Source organism: Pygocentrus nattereri, chromosome 4, assembly GCF_015220715.1.
Source record: "Pygocentrus nattereri isolate fPygNat1 chromosome 4, fPygNat1.pri, whole genome shotgun sequence".
NCBI classification, from domain to species: Eukaryota; Metazoa; Chordata; class Actinopteri; order Characiformes; family Serrasalmidae; genus Pygocentrus; species Pygocentrus nattereri.
The window spans coordinates 33,797,653-33,813,733 of NC_051214.1; the positions used below are offsets into that span (position 1 = coordinate 33,797,653).

Consider the following 16,081-nt stretch of genomic DNA (forward strand, 5'->3'; position numbering starts at 1 on the left):
CACTCGCGCACACAGAGGAAGCTCACACTGGTATAAGCCCAACATGACTCCAGCAACCTCTTCTTTCACAGCTTCCCCTACCAACATCTGCTGTTATCAGAGAACTTTGAAAAAAGTCAATGTCAAATGTTCTAGTTCATAAAGGATGCCAGAGGGGAAAAAAAGCTGGGGTAAGCTATCTAGACAGACAGCTAACTTGCTAACTAACAACTAACTTCTTGTCCTCCTCATCTGACAAATCTTTTTTGGCGTTTGAGAAATCCATTCTCTTCACTCTAATGATGATTTGCAGTTATACAGCTGCAGTAAGATATTCTGCTTCTCAGCAGCAACATTAGCTGTCTGCATTGACTATCTAACAAAATAAAAAGAAATAAAAACAGCCCACCACCAAAAATCCACCCCAATGCAGTTGTAGTTTTTTAAAGTTTCTTCCACATTTAAGTTACATCATCAGAAGGGGGTTTCTGTCTCTGTAGCACCACTGGAAGACCCTAGCAAGCATGTTCACTGATGTAGCAAAGGCTGAATTTTTCCTTTTAGCTGGAGTGTGCACTTAAGTTTATGTAAGTCTTAAGCAGACTTGCTTATATTAAAGCTTAATTTTTATCTTATTTTTATATAGAGGGCATTGTGTCATACAGTGTTGGAAACCATATAATCAAGTCTTGAGATTAAATAGTTAGGCATGGCTTCAGGCATATAGGTAATGATTTAGGCCTGCAGTTCACATAGTTCTTAACTGGTAGCAATAAGCATGCCTTACTTGTTAGCTACATTAGCCTCGTAGCTCCAGTGCAAATCTAAGGAGGCAAATTAGGACACAAAACATGTCTTGGCTAATGTGACTCCTTTTGAGGTGAGGGCAACTGTGTAAATGTGATTATACATACAGACAAACAAAGCACACACTACTTGATTCAAAAGAAGTATTTATATGCTGTGCTCTGCACTTACCAATCATAGGGGACTCTATGAAGCTCCAGGTGTTGGTTTGAGGAACATAGGACTGCAGGACACCAGCAGATCGTCCAGCCTCATTCACCCCTCCAAACACGTATACCTTTCCCCCACACACTGTGGCTGCTGCTGAGTGGACAGGCTTGGGCAGCGGAGAGACTGTCTCCCACTGGTTAGTGATGGTATCATACCTGCAGAGGAAAGGAAGGGAAAATTAGCTGCTTAGTTCTAATGCCAGATACAAGCTATTTTTACTCTCTTCCTTCACAAGAGAAATGGATCAAGGAGCAGCCACCGTTTTATACTGTTCCTCATTATTGGAAAAATGAATCCAACATGGTGTCAATGGTCTCATTTATTAGGACCACAATGAAAGAGAACTCTCACAGCTGCTGCAGTGCGCTCAGGTGTCATGCCCTGATTGTTCCTGATGGGAACTTTCCTGCTTGCCTTTGCTGGGTGATGTGGGCTAAAGGCAGACCTCTCGGGCACCACCAAGAGCCATCCAGCTGGAGAGCTCATCTACATGAAGACTGTTTTCAGGAGCTGCAATCAGGGCTCCTTTGAATCAGTTTAGAAGTGCTACTAATGACTCTCGAAGACTAGAAGATCACTCATACCTAAACCTGAACACAGGATATTAACAACACTTGCGCAGCCATTATGGACTATCCACTGCAGCTCTGTGTCCAGAATGTCCTTTTTATGTACACTACCATTCAAAAGTTTGCAACCACTTTCATAGTAATATTCTGGGTTGGTTATTTAATAGACAAGAGGAGTCTAAAGTAACAGAAATACCATATGAAACATGCACCTATTTTCCATTTTAGTTACCATATGGTGCACTTTATATGTACACAATTACAGACAGTATCCATGTTGACCCAATTTGTCAGCCCTTATCCAGTCCATCAATGGTCCACCACAGGACCTCAGCTGACCAGATATTATTTGGGTGATGGATCATTCTTAGCACAACAGTGATACCGCAACTTTAGTGGCATGCTCATAGCATAGTACTGTGTACAGCAGTGTTGCTGGGGCTTTTACACATTATGTACACTTATTGATCACTTTGTTAGCCACACTGGTTAACTTGGTGTTTCTACAACCCCAATTCCAGTGAAGTTGGGATGTTGTGTAAAACATAAATAAAAACAGAATACGATGATTTGCAAATCCTTTTCAACCTATATTCAATTGAATACACTACAAAGACAAGATATTTAATGTTCTTTTTTTTTTCAAATATTCACTCATTTTGAATTTGATGCCTGCAACACATTCCAAAGAAGTTGGGACAGGGGCATGTTTACCACTGTGTTACATCACCTTTCCTTTAATAACACTCAATAAGCATTTGGGAACTAAAGACACTAATTGTTGAAGCTTTGTAGGTGGAATTCTTTCCCATTCTTGCTTGATGTACAACTTCAGTGGCTCAACAGTCCGGGGTCTCCGTTGTCGTATTTTGTGTTTCATAATGTGCCACACATTTTCAATGGGAGACAGGTCTGGACTGCAGGCAGGCCAGTCTAGTACCTGCACTCTTTTACTATGAAGCCACGCTGTTGTAACACATGCAGAATGTGGCTTGGCATTGTCTTGCTGAAATAAGCAGGATGTCCCTGAAAAAGACGTTGCTTGGATGGCAGCATATGTTGCTCCAAAACCTGTATGTACCTTTCAGCATTAATGGTGCCTTCACAGATGTGCAAGCTACCCATGCCATGGGCACTAACACACCCCCCATACCATCAGAGATGCTGGCTTTTGAACTTTGAGCTGATAACAATCCGGACAGTCCTTTTCCTCTTTGGCCCGGAGGACACAGCGTCCATGATTTCCAAAAACAATGTGAAATGTGGACTCGTCAGACCACAGGACACTTTTCCACTCTGCGTCAGTCCATCTCAGATGAGCTCGGGCCCAGAGAAGCCGGCGGTGTTTCTGGGTGTTGTTGATATATGGCTTTCGTTTTGCATGACAGAGTTTTAACTTGCACTTGTAGATGGAGCGACGAACTGCGTTCACTGACAGTGGTTTTCTGAAGTGTTCCTGAGCCCATGTGGTAATATCCCTTACAGAATGATGTCGGTTTTTGAAAGCAGTGCTGTCTGAGCGATCGAAGGTCACGGGCATTCAATGTTGGTTTTCTGCCTTGCCACTTACTTGCAGAGATTTCTCCAGATTCTCTGGATCTTTTGATGATATTATGGACTGTAGATGATGAAATCCCTAAATTCCTTGCAATTGCACGTTGAGAAATGTTGTTCTTAAACTGTTGGACTATTTGCTCACGCAGTTGTTCACAAAGTGGTGAACCTCGCCCCATCCTTTGCTTTTGAACGACTGAGCCTTTCAGGGATGCTCACTTCATACCCAATCATGATACTCACCTGTTTCCAATTAATCTGTTCACCTGTGGAATGTTCCAAACACATGTTTTTTTTGAGCATTCCTCAACTTTCCCAGTCTTTTGTTGCCCCTGTCCCAACTTCTTTGGAACGTGCTGCAGGCATCAAATTCAAAATAAGTGAATATTTGCAAAAACAATAAAGTTTATCCATTTGAACATTAAATATCTTGTCTTTGTAGTGTATTCAATTGAATATGTTGAAAAGGATTTGCAAATTATCGTATTCTGTTTTTATTTATGTTTTACACAACGTCCCAACTTCACTGGAATTGGGGTTGTATTATTAATAATAGCAGATACAGTTTGAAAATTATAAACTAGGCCTGAGGTCGGCAACACAAACATTACGAAGAGCCATTTTGTCTGTTTAACAAAAATCAAACCACCTTGGGAGCCACAACATTTATGTCCATTTTATTATCGTTGTTATAAATATGTCTCAAAAAAATCTAAACAAAATGTAGACTTACTTTTTTTTGCTTTAACTCCGACAGGAAACATTTCAGAAAAGTGGAATAATCTATTGTAAATTTCTCATGAGACTGTCAACTGCTCATTCACCAGCTTCTTGTTTGAATTTTCATGTTCCAATTTAAATGGTGCAGCAGTTACATTCTGACACCTCAGGCACCATTTAGTGGAATGAGAAGCTGACTTCAGCTTTGCAACTTTTTAGTGTTTGACAGTTTCTCACCATAGATTAAACTTATCAGGAAACCAGCTGCTTATAACTGCAAATAATTCCATTCGTCTCCAAATTATTGATGTTTGTTTTTAATCTTTCTCTTTGCCTTTTCGTAGGTTACTAACAAGTCTTCTGTGTTGCTATGTGACCAGCAGCCTGCACACCAACCTTCAGGGATAAAGAGTGAATTAGCAGATATAGGCTACGTTAACTTCAGCATTTAAGGCAATTTATTGTTAAAATGATCTGCAGAGCCTTATTTTACTGCAAAGGAGTATTTTTTATTGTTACTTAAAAATCAAATTCTACTGTGGAGCCAAAACAGGGCAGTAAAAGAGCTGCAAGTGGCTCTGGAGCCGCATGTTGCCGACCCCTGAACTACACAGTAAAATGTACTTTTAATCAGCTTCATCAGGTATTTTAGAAACACCTCCGGGTCCATTTATTATTCATGGCACATCAGCAATTGCCTGTTTTCAACAGCTTCCTGTGAAAGTGCACAAAATTAGCATATTAAAATAATTGTATATATAATTGTGTATCTTCAACTGGTTTAATATTATTAAAAATATCTATACCAAACTGTGATTCCAAACTTTTAAATGATTTTACATGTCTGTATCTACACTAACTTCAGCTGCTGAAGACAACCTCCTTCCAACAAATGAAATAATTAACTGATTCATTGATTCATTCTCAGCTACAGTCTCCCTGTCATCACTTGTACCGGCTGACAGCCAGCTAATGTCTGGAGCGTTCCTGAGCAGCAGTGTACGACTAAGCTCGTTCTCCTGAGGAGGGAAGTGTGAATGGCTCAACCAGCAAACCAGAATAATGTTCCCCCTAACAGCTGCTGAAAGGAATGTCAAAATAAACCTCAAGTTTAAGAAAAAGGCTTAAATCCTGCTGTGTCTTAATGGAGAATGCCAACAAGCTTTAGCTGAGCAGGCAATGGATTAAATAAAAACTAATGAAGAAACTGGAAGAGAGTGTGGAACACAATAATGAGGCAAATGTAATCAATTACACAGCACAAACTTATTCGTACAAAAATTCTTGAGTGGGTTTTGCCAGTTAGGCATATTGTCATTAATGGAAATGAGCAGGTGCGAACAAATGGGAGACAAACATGAAGCAAAAACTAAGAAAGAGATGTCAGGAGGTACAGGAGCATTAGGGGAAAAAACATTTCTGTGTTTATGAGCAAATCACAACAAAATGTAGCTATTTGGTAATATTAAAGAATAATGAAGAGTGATGCTGAATAGGGGCTGATTTAACCACTATTTGTCTTGGATTTATTCAAGGGCAATAATCCAGTTTGCCATCAGCATTTTGACAGTGGAGTGCATGGCCTTAAAAGCTTTCACTAATTTCTTGGCTGCTGTGTACCATCCACAGCACTTAATAATATACACTGTGGTACTCAGCCAAATGCAGTCAGCCAAATGATGCACTGTGAACGGGCCCAGGTTAACTTACTGTGTGCGCAAATGAAAAAGAGTGGGCGACAGAGAGCAAACAGGAGAGCAGAGAGAAGAGGAAAAGGGTGTGAAGGATGAATCACATGATGATATCAATGCAGCTTCTGTGAGCTGATGCTATCCTACAGGATGAGAGTTGCAGTGCATGATGGTTGCCCTGTATGTTGTGTGATGGTATCATCAGCGGTGTGCTGTAATTACGAGAGCTACTGTACTGTGACCCAGATTCACCCCCATCCCCTCTTCTCCCCTCCACTCTCCTCCCTCCCCATCCAGGCACAGTTTAATCACGCTCGGGGAGCTGAAGGGAAGCGCGTGATTGGCTGCTTTGATAACCCACGAAGCACTGAAAATAGATGAGCTCAACTGGAGGAGGGGAAAGAGTGGAATATTACAAATACCTAAAGATATGAAAATGTATCACTGCATCGAGATGCATTGATCTGACGTCAAAATCATTTTTTGAAAATTAGAATTGACTAAAATTGGTTACAATACTGTTAAAAATAAAGTCTTAGGCACCTAAAATGTTTAATTTTTTTCAGTCTTTTTTTTTTTACATTTCTATAAATAGAAATAAACATAAACAGCAAAAACGTAACACAAAATATTTTGTGAGCTGGATTGAAGAACAAAGTACAATTCTGGATTTCTGCTGATGACCCCAGACATTGCACACTTAATCTAATGTAAAGAAGTCTTGTTTAGCCAAACCAGACATTGATAACTAGAAGTAATAAGAAAGGGGAGATTTGGAAATGGTTAAACAGACATACTGACACACACACACACACACACACACACACACACACACACAAGCACATACATATATGTAAATATAAAGTTTTCTCAGGTTTCCTCTTCCTTGGACCCTTTTCACAGTACTATATGGTCATATCTTTTGGCCTAAAATTTAGTTACTTTTAAATATAAATAATAAATTGGTGTATTGTTTTTATTATTAATATTCCATTACTGTGTTCTTCTGGTCACATTTTTTTTAATCTGAAAAAGTTTTGTTATTTGAGATTTCATGATGGGGTTCTATGATAATGGTTCTATGGCAGAAGACCCCCTATCCCAGAAGAACCACTTTTAGTTAAAAAAAAAAATCTTTAATGAGATTTCACAGTAGTTGCTGAGCGTAATTTCTGTTTGTTTTAGATGTCCCTCCATTGACCTATGCAATATTTTTTCTTCAACAATGCTGATGGAACACATTTTGGTGGAATTGTGTATCACTTACAAAACCAGAGGAAAACTGGTTTACATCTTCGTAAGTGAGCAAGCAAGTCAACAAGTGTTTTTATTGTGTTTAAATGCTAGTTTTCACTGTTTTCTACAGATTTTTTTGATATAATGAAAGCTGCAGTTGTACTGTTCATTTTAACTCAGCACAGCTGTCTTTGTTGAGAAGTATGAATTGATTTTGCAGTACGGGGTTCTCAGCCCACCTCTTCCCCTCTTCATTGTTCACTAGCTCAACACATTTCACAACAGTGTCCTAGTTCATCCAATAAACAGTTATGCAGGTAAACATATCCAAGACTATTTCTATTCTGTATCAAATCTCCATATGCTGCATCTGTAGTATGTGGTCAGTTAACATGGACACTATTTTAGACACTTTGTCTTGTACTTACAGAAGGTTAAACAACTAGTTGACACTTATAATACAAACAATGAGCAGTGTGCTCTGAGTGAATGGGTTTTCTGTACTTTTTAAAGAAATATAAAGAAATACCCAAGGAACAAAGGTGGTTCTTCTATTGTCATGTTGAAATGAACACTTACAGCAAATGTTCATTTAAGTTGCACCTTGTCCGTCATGGGATTTGTTGCCATGTGCACAAGGATCAACTCACCAGAGGCTTGTGTGAAATTTGGAATGTTATGTGTATGTTTATGCAAAGCGAAATCCCAGAAAATTCATGTTTGCTTGCTGGGTCTGACATGCTTTCACCAGTTCTGGTCCCCTGGGAGAGGTTCCTGCAGTACTGACATCCTGCTTCCACACTACACCACATAGCAGCTGTTTCAGTGATAGGCCAGGTACAGTGATTAAGCAGAAATGGAAAATCTGATCGTGCTTGCTCTGCAGGAAAATGCAGCAGCAAGTCATTTAAATCTGAGGGATTGCATGTAACATTAGAGTTCCTCTCCGACATTATCGTTACTTCCCCGGCCGCTTGCACGCTGGCTTATCTCACCTAGCTCTCAGGTACAACCACACAACAGCCTATTGAGAGTGGAGAAGGTCACTGCGGACGCTCCACTCACCATGCCAACAGCTCGACAAGCTAACGTGTGCTGTTTTCATGCACAGCCATGCCTGGAATCAATATGTTGATGGTGTGTGTGTGTGTGAGAGTGTGTGTGTGTGTGTGTGTGTGTGTGTGTGTGTGTGTGTGTGTGTGTGTGTGTGTGTGTGTGTGTGTGTGTGACGAAGGCAGCCAGCATCTGGCAGGGCTTCCACTGCATAAATCTCTGGCTGTGGCTGCCAAGTCCACTCCGTCAACACTGCGAGCTGGTCAAAGACTCTCTAGTGTAAGATTAGGTTAGCCTGGCACATGCTGGCACAGCAGGATATATACTGAGTTTAGATATAATCATTCAGTGTGTTTCAAGCACAAGATAACTGCTCCCCACAAGTGACAAGCAGGGCTGCAGAGGACAACAGTACAGTACTGCCTTGATGGCTCTGTCCAGCTGGACGGCACTCAGGCTATTTGTGTGCCTCTGAGAGATGATGGCCAGACCCGAGCTGTCACCCTGCAGTTCCCTGCACAATTAACCTATGAACCCGTCAACAGGTACAGCAAAACTGCAACCTCCCAGGATGCGAAGCACTAAGGCAGGCAGGCAACACCATCAGATTAGTCCTAAAAAAAGCAACACTTCTCTGTAGCCTACCTTAGTGCTCTCAGTAGAGATGAAAGAGAAATAATTATTTCCATTAAAAGAGATACAATCTGTATTGATATCTCTAAATAGGGAAACAGAAATAATTATCCTAAAAACGTCATGAATGAGACAATGAGCAGGATCATATATACCCTGTACATCTGGAGAAATACAAAATGCTGCTCGATTCAAAGTATATTGTCCAAAATTCTACACATTAACTAAAAGCTGAAGCTATTAGAGATGGCTCAATGAGATGACAGAATTGGAATTAGTCTACAACAAGTTTTTGGATGAGCAAAATATGTTCTACACAGCTAATGAGTCCTACTGCATCCACACAAAGCGTGGCAATGTTTCTTGGTGACAAAGTTGCCCATTATTTTGCAATTAAAAATCTGCTCTACTGGAATATATCTATGGTAGGCTCTACCCGCCTTAAACTATGATTAAGTGTGCTGTTTGATCACCTCCAGTGAGTTTGAATGAAGGCGCAGTTAGGAGGCTTAAACCCACAGCGTCGGGATGACACTGACAGATTTTAATTATGACGTGCTTCTTTCTGCCACACTAATAGCTTCATCACTGTCTAATAAAGCAATTCTTCAGAGCCTCACCTTGGTATCCAAGGAATCAGACGTTTGCTCGTTAATAACATACGTTCAGTAGATTCATAAGAATTTCTATGAGAATAATGAGTGCTAATTATATGAAAAGACTGTGGAAATCTCAGAGGCAATATCCAACCCACATAGGTTAATGCTCTCATTACTTTTGGTTTATGATGACATGACTCAGTAGAATCCAGTGTCAAAATGTTGAAGCCAGAACGAACCTGGCATTACAATGCAGTGAACAACAGATGTGTTCAGTGTTTCTGATGCAAGCCAGTAAAATGACTCTTCCGTCTAACAAACATGTATCATTTAGAGTCCACAATTGAAAGTGGGAAGCAAGTTGAAGCCCAGCATGGGTGTACAGCACCCCACACAACCTGCCACTTAGTGGCACTTTCTAAACCTTATAACTTAATGTGATGTCAGTTATTTTTGTTCATTTTATATAATATAATATAATCACCATGCTTGTTGCACTTAAACTCTGCAAGTATTGTACTATTACTCTTATTTTATTTTGAAGTTTTGACTGTAAACAAAATGGTTAAATTTTCATCCAACAGAAAATTGTGTAATCAGGAATGCTTTTTTTGTCATGGTATCTACACAGCTACAATCAAGGTAGCTCTCCCACTAGTAAGGTCTTCAGGAGCTAGCCTGAAGGCCTAAGGCATCAGATTAACTATCAACATAGTTTGGAACCGACAGTGGAACCAGCCAATCACATTTTGACTTTTTAATGGGTGGGATTAATGTTGTGAGAAAAAACCAATACTCCTTGCTTTCTGCAAGTCCCAGATACATCACTGACTGTGAATATGAGCTGTAGCCTAACCAGTTTCAGTTTCAGTTAGCTGTTACAAAAGGAACACAGCAGCAGCTCTATGCCAGGGCTCATATCTGAGAGAGTCATTATACAATTGCTACAAGGTAAAATATGTTCATATGTTTAAAAAAGAACAGCCAGAAATCGTTCATGTGAGTTGCCTTACCACTAGAATCCCTCAGTTCTAATAGTCACAGTTTGCCACTGATACCACAGGAAACAATTTGCTTCAACAGACACACACACACATACACACATATGCACACACACACACACACACACAGACACAGTCATTGTCTGTGTTGGTCTATGCATGTGTACATGCATGTTTCAACATGTTCCAATGGTCAGGGCCACGTAGTAAGCATAAAAAAAGCGTAACAAAAGAAAAACCACTGTTTTTGAGGGTGACTCATGACAATGAATGAACGATTAAATAAATAAATAAATAAACAAAGACACCAAGTCTGGCAGAACAGCAGCCAAACAATTACAGCTTTCACCTTTCAGCCACCTTCACCTAATCCACTTCTGACAGGGGCTGTAAAATCAGTCTTCCCAGATTTGCACAATAATCCCTGTAGATAAACTCATTTGTAATATAGTATGCCACTCCAGAGTCGTATAAACATGCACATTCCACACTCCCATCTCCTACTCCCATCAATGCAGAGGGCACCTTCAGTCTCCATCAGGAGAACTACACGCAGCTCAGTACTCAGCCTTAATTGGATTTGTGCGTCACACACACAAACAGTGACATTACAACTGGACGGTCGAGTAGGTCATACGCCAATTACTGCACCTCAGTCCAAAAGCAGCCACAGCCCAGAGGAAGTGGAGCTGAGACTTCATTACCCGTCGGGCGCTTCCCTTTTCATTAGGAGCCGAATGAAGCGCCATTTCCAACGCTGCCGTGGACTACTGCGCAACTGTTATTAACGTGCAGGAGCGTCACAGTTATCTTTCACTGCCACCCATGGTGGGCTTTTAAGACATGTAGGTCAGTGATCTTGCAGCCTCCTTGTGACTCCCTCCTCCTGCTGAGTCCCTCTTTCTCTCTGCACTCCTTTCTCAAAGGCCATGCTCCTGCTGTCTAGCCATCTATCACAGGGAAGAGGTGATTACGGCTCCTTAGATATTCCTGATATATCTTTTTGTGTCCTTTTCCCCCACCCTATCTTCTCGCTCCCTGTCCCACTGCTTCTCTTTCTTCATTATAAGCACTATCTTTGGCAGCAAAAACCTCATGGCAGGACTTGGGGGTGTGGCAGAAACAGTGGACGAAAGAGAGAGAACGAAAGAAATGAGCTGCCTGTCTGTGAAACTCAGAATTCTCCCGATGCACCAGCTAGTCATTTATCTGGCTGATGGTGCACAGCCTCCCGCTACATCCATTACTTCTTCCAACTTATAATACCCTCCTTGGGCACAGCTAAGATCTATCCCTGTCAAGAGCCAAAGTGCCTGCTTGCTGGAAGGGCCAACAAAGTGAGCAACACTGTCAGCGGAGCTACCACTTCCTCCAGTCTGGCCTCATCATGGCTATCTAGCTAGAACTGCTGCATCAGTGTTTCTCAGTCTTGGTTAAGTAATAGCCCTGCTCTGTATGTTTTTACTGCTATGACACCTACTTTACCTCATTAGTTAATTAATTGATTTTGCAGTTAATTCATTAATGTAAATACGTACGTAATGTAAGTAAGTATATCAGACTTGGTATGTCAGAGAAAACAATACATTTGGTAAGGCAGTGATACTTTGAGACAGGGGTGTCATGCAAACTAAATTTTCAAAAAAGCCAGCATCATTTTCAGAGTAAAAAACTGACTAGCGATCTAGGTTACCTAAAGTAATAACATAGGAAACACATTATTATCATAGCAAGCTAGCTACCATGAAACTGCACTATTATGGAAACTCCTCAATAAACATACTCTCTACTACCATGAGCAAAACACAAGACATAATCATATTGAAATATATACCTTTTTTTCCATAAATATGATGTTTTGTTTTAAATATGTCTGCGAAACTGATTGGTCAGAAAAATTAACACTAGTTTATAAATCATATTCACAACACTGAGAAGCAGTCGCCATGGTCTCTGCTGTACCCCTGTGGAGTCCAAACTCTCCATCAGATTCAGTACATTGTTTTAAGCCGATCAGCAACAAAGAAAAACAGTAAAGTCTGACTGGAGAAAATGCCTTTGAGCAATCAAGTGGCCATTGCTACATAAAATGAATGGAGTGCTTTAAAATGATTGGTCACATTTCCTCCAATCAAAATCAGGCAAACATAGCCTGCTAAAGCAATTAAGGTGCTAATTTTAAATCCATCTGAGGGAAGTTGTGTTAAAAAATGTAATGTTAAGCAAACAAAATTCATATTTAAATAGAACAAATGCCAGTGTGCATGAGTATAACAGCCCAGAGGGGGGCACTGGCAAGTTTTTGCTTGGCATTATCTTATTTTTTGACATCTCATACTTTTTTGTTAAACATTACACAGATTGTTTTTTGAACAGGCTGGTTGTAATGGGGTTCAGTTGGCTTCAGCTGTTTATGTCTAGGTTGATCAAATTGATGCAGATAACGTGTGCTTTTTAGTTATTTTTTTGTCATATGAACGTCATGTGGCTTGTTTTTTAAACTCAACTAAGCTTAGCAGACCAAATAGGGAGAGCTATTATTGCCCAAGTAGCTTTTGTGTGCATTAATAAAGTGGAAACTTGTGTAAACAACAAGTTGTGGAAAGAATTACAGTTATGGTATGAAGAAAATTCATTTCATGAGACCACAGGCTGTGCTATGGAACAGTGAAAGTATCTTTGACACTGTGAATAGAGGAAGGCAGCAGAGTGTGAGACAGGGTTGTGTGCAATGTGTAGAGTAAATAATAGAGTTATATTCGAGACAGTCAGGGGGGTGAGGGGTAGAGTCTTATCCAAGTCACTCTACCAGTCTCTTAAAATCTCTTTTTTGAGTAGACAGATATCCTTGCTCTCCTGTTGCACTTTCCACTTTGTTGAAACACAAGTTCTAAAGTTATTTATTGGTGCATTTATGTACTTTTTAGCAAAACAACAGGATGACAAAGTCAACAGGCATGATGCCACTGCTCCAGGACTAGGACTGTGAAACACTGTGCTGGGGAGATGTGACTGATCAAAAAGACTGCAGATAGTTCTTGTTAGCTACCCACCGGGGCTAAATATACCCCTCTTGGAGATGGTGGGCGGAGTCTTTGCCTGGCCTCCTCTCCGAGCTTGGTCGACTGAGTGGGAAGCAGCCAGCCACCCTGCTGGGCGCTGAGAACACCGCCCACGGCACATGCAGCCGGGCTGGGAGGGAGCGAGAGGAAAGGCTGGTAATTAGCAAGGGCTTTCGAAGAGGGTTCGGATCTTCATCATACCAATTCTCCCCGCTGGAAAAGACATGGAGAGAATGGGGCGACGGGGCAGAAGACGGGGGCTTAACCAGCAGGACAGGGGGAGCTGGGGAAGAGAGAGAAGAGGGGCACAGCAGGCAACAAAGTTCTGAAGATTCACTAATCCCACTGAGTGCTGGATTAACATGGCAGGGTGCAAGGGAACTGCTACATGACCGTTGTGGTGCCCGCAGGAGTGCCACAATACTAACCCACCACCCCCCTACACCCTACAATACATATATATTCTGAACTTCTGCAGGAAAAGGGTTTTCTTTAGCAACCCATCCAAAGTGATGCTACAGAATGATGTCAAAAGTTTATTGTGTCTTTATAGCATCCGAGCAAAAGAAGGCGCCGCTAATCCTTTGGCAAGTAAGCGTGTGTGTGTGTCTGTGTCAGTTGGGGGCACTGACAGGCCTGACAGCTTCTTCAGGTTATAGGACAATGGGGTTAGGATTAGTGTCAAAACATTTATTTGAAGGGAAGCTGAACTTATGGCAGGACAGATTCTATCTCACTGAATGGACCATTGTGGGGTTCCTCCTCCTGCACACAGGGTTTGAACCCAGAACAGCGCCAGCACTGGCTTTGAAGCCCTGTGTTCCTGGGCCTTCTGCTAATTAGTCACACTACGCTTCTGTCTAATGGACTTTAGCTTTGCCGTATATTTTACATGCAAATTCAATAGAGCCATGCTCAGTATGTCATCGAGGAAAGGACACTCTGTTAGACAATTATATTTCCAACCTGCTGGGTTGTCTCCCCCACCCCCTACCTCGTCCCCCACTGAATATTCTTTAAAGATTTTTGCTTAAGTATTGCAGGTGCTTCTATTTTTTCTTCCTCTTTGCTTTCAGGTCCTTGAGCCCGACTGCTGCAGGCGGGTTTGAAGGGGACGGGTGTTTCTGATAAAGTCAGCATATTTTAAATAAGATAAAAAAGGTTTTTTTCATACGCAACTAAAAGCAACCACATGACATTTTAGAGGAACAAAAAAACAAACCAAACAAAAAATAACAGCACATGAAAAAGCCGGTCAGTGAAATGAAGGTTTAGCCACAGACATAATCCAGAAAATAAATAAAAAGCTGTTCCCTGGGGCCAAATCCAGCTGTATGTAAAAAAAAAAGAAAGAACCAGAAGAACACAGAGCACAGAAGAGTACTGTGAACACAAGACTAGCCTACACCACTCTCATTGTTTTAGAATGGGAAGGGCAAGAATTTGCCAAAATAGTCAAAAAGCATTGAAATGACAGTTGAAAGCACTGCTTGACCATTGCCGACTGACATTTTGCTGACACTTTCAACACATTTTTCTTTCTACTACATTTTTTTTAAAATAAAGGTGCCAACAAGAGTTCTTTGCACGATGCCAAACGAGTTTTTCAAGTAAGGACCTTGAATCTTGTTTCCATCCTGGATTTTGTAATCACTGGAAGTTTATCAGAGAGAGCAAAATCCAGGACTCAAACTAGGTCTGGATTCGAAGAACCCTACAACAGAAGAATAGAAGAATCTGATTTCCTTCTCCAAGAAACCATTCAATGAATGGTTTTTTCAAGTAAATGAAATGTGTTAGTGTAAAGAACCGTTTAAACATTCTAGGATGAACCCTTAAAATTACAAGTCTCAAACATGGTTCTGCTGGAAACCAAGACCTGTTCTTCAGCAGCACCGCTGAAAGAATACTTTGTGTCATTACAAGAGCATAATTCTTTTTTTGTAATAAAATTTTCTTTTGAAAACTGATATGGGTAGTAATAATGTGATGATCATACTTCATGATTCATACTTAATGAGATGGCTGTATGCATCATAGTGTCTGTGTTTCATTTACACAAAATAAAATTTCCATTATGGCAAAACAATCAGCTACTTATCTATTGCGTTCATAAGCAAATGTGCCAAATCTAAATGTGTACGCTCCTTGGCTCACAGCAGAAACCATGCCCTGAACAAATTCTCCAAGCCCTTCTCCCAATAATCCAGAGACTGCAGGCAGGCCTGGAGCTCCAGGCTTCTCCATTTGAGCGCTGCTTTGAGTCTCCCGCTGGGCAGACAGAAAGGCAGCATGCAGCAGCCTTGGGAGAGGCCTGATTGAAGACATAATTCCGAATGTGGGAGATTTCATGGTTAGGAGCATGAAAAAAGCCAGAGAACGATGGATGGCGGGCCACAAATTAGGCGAGTCAGGGGCTGAGGGAGGCGAGGAGAGCTGGACTCGAGGGCCATAAGCACAGGCTCGTAAACAAATTCTCCCTCAGCAGCAGTGTCAATCACCCTCAGACTACAGGCAAATCAGCCAGCCACAGGAGAGCGGAGTGCTCGACATGCCATGGCCCAGCACTCCATCCAACTCCATCGGCATACCAAATAGCCAATGGGAGAGTTCCGGCGTCTGGCGCAACAGCAGTGCAAACTGCAGTCCAGAGAGGTTTAATTTGACCCACCACCTCTTTCACACAGAGGAGTACTGGAAGGTACATTATGCTTAGATAAACCTATCAACCTACCAAAATTGCAATATGTTCAGAGATTTTGACAATGTTCCCCTCATAAACCCCTTGAAGTTGATGCTAGAAAGCAGCTATTTCTGCTTTTTTAATCTGTTCTTCTCCATTGATGATGTGATTTCTCAGTGCTGCTGTTGTGCTTATTCTGATATGATCTAAATAAGCCAAACATTTCAAGATTTTTATTTTGTTTGTCACTAACTACATTTACAACAATAACAATTAAAAAATAA

The 16,081-nt window shown here is 41.0% G+C and overlaps 1 protein-coding gene across 1 annotated transcript in view; it reads right to left on the reverse strand.

The window, feature by feature from the left end:
* Window positions 1-16,081, reverse strand: part of LOC108411895 (kelch-like protein 29) — a 260,527-nt gene that overhangs the window by 6,361 nt on the left and 238,085 nt on the right. The window contains exon 12 of the mRNA XM_017683689.2: window positions 958-1,151. Within this exon, the coding sequence (XP_017539178.1) occupies window positions 958-1,151 (194 nt within the window). The remainder of the gene's footprint in view (window positions 1-957; window positions 1,152-16,081) is intronic.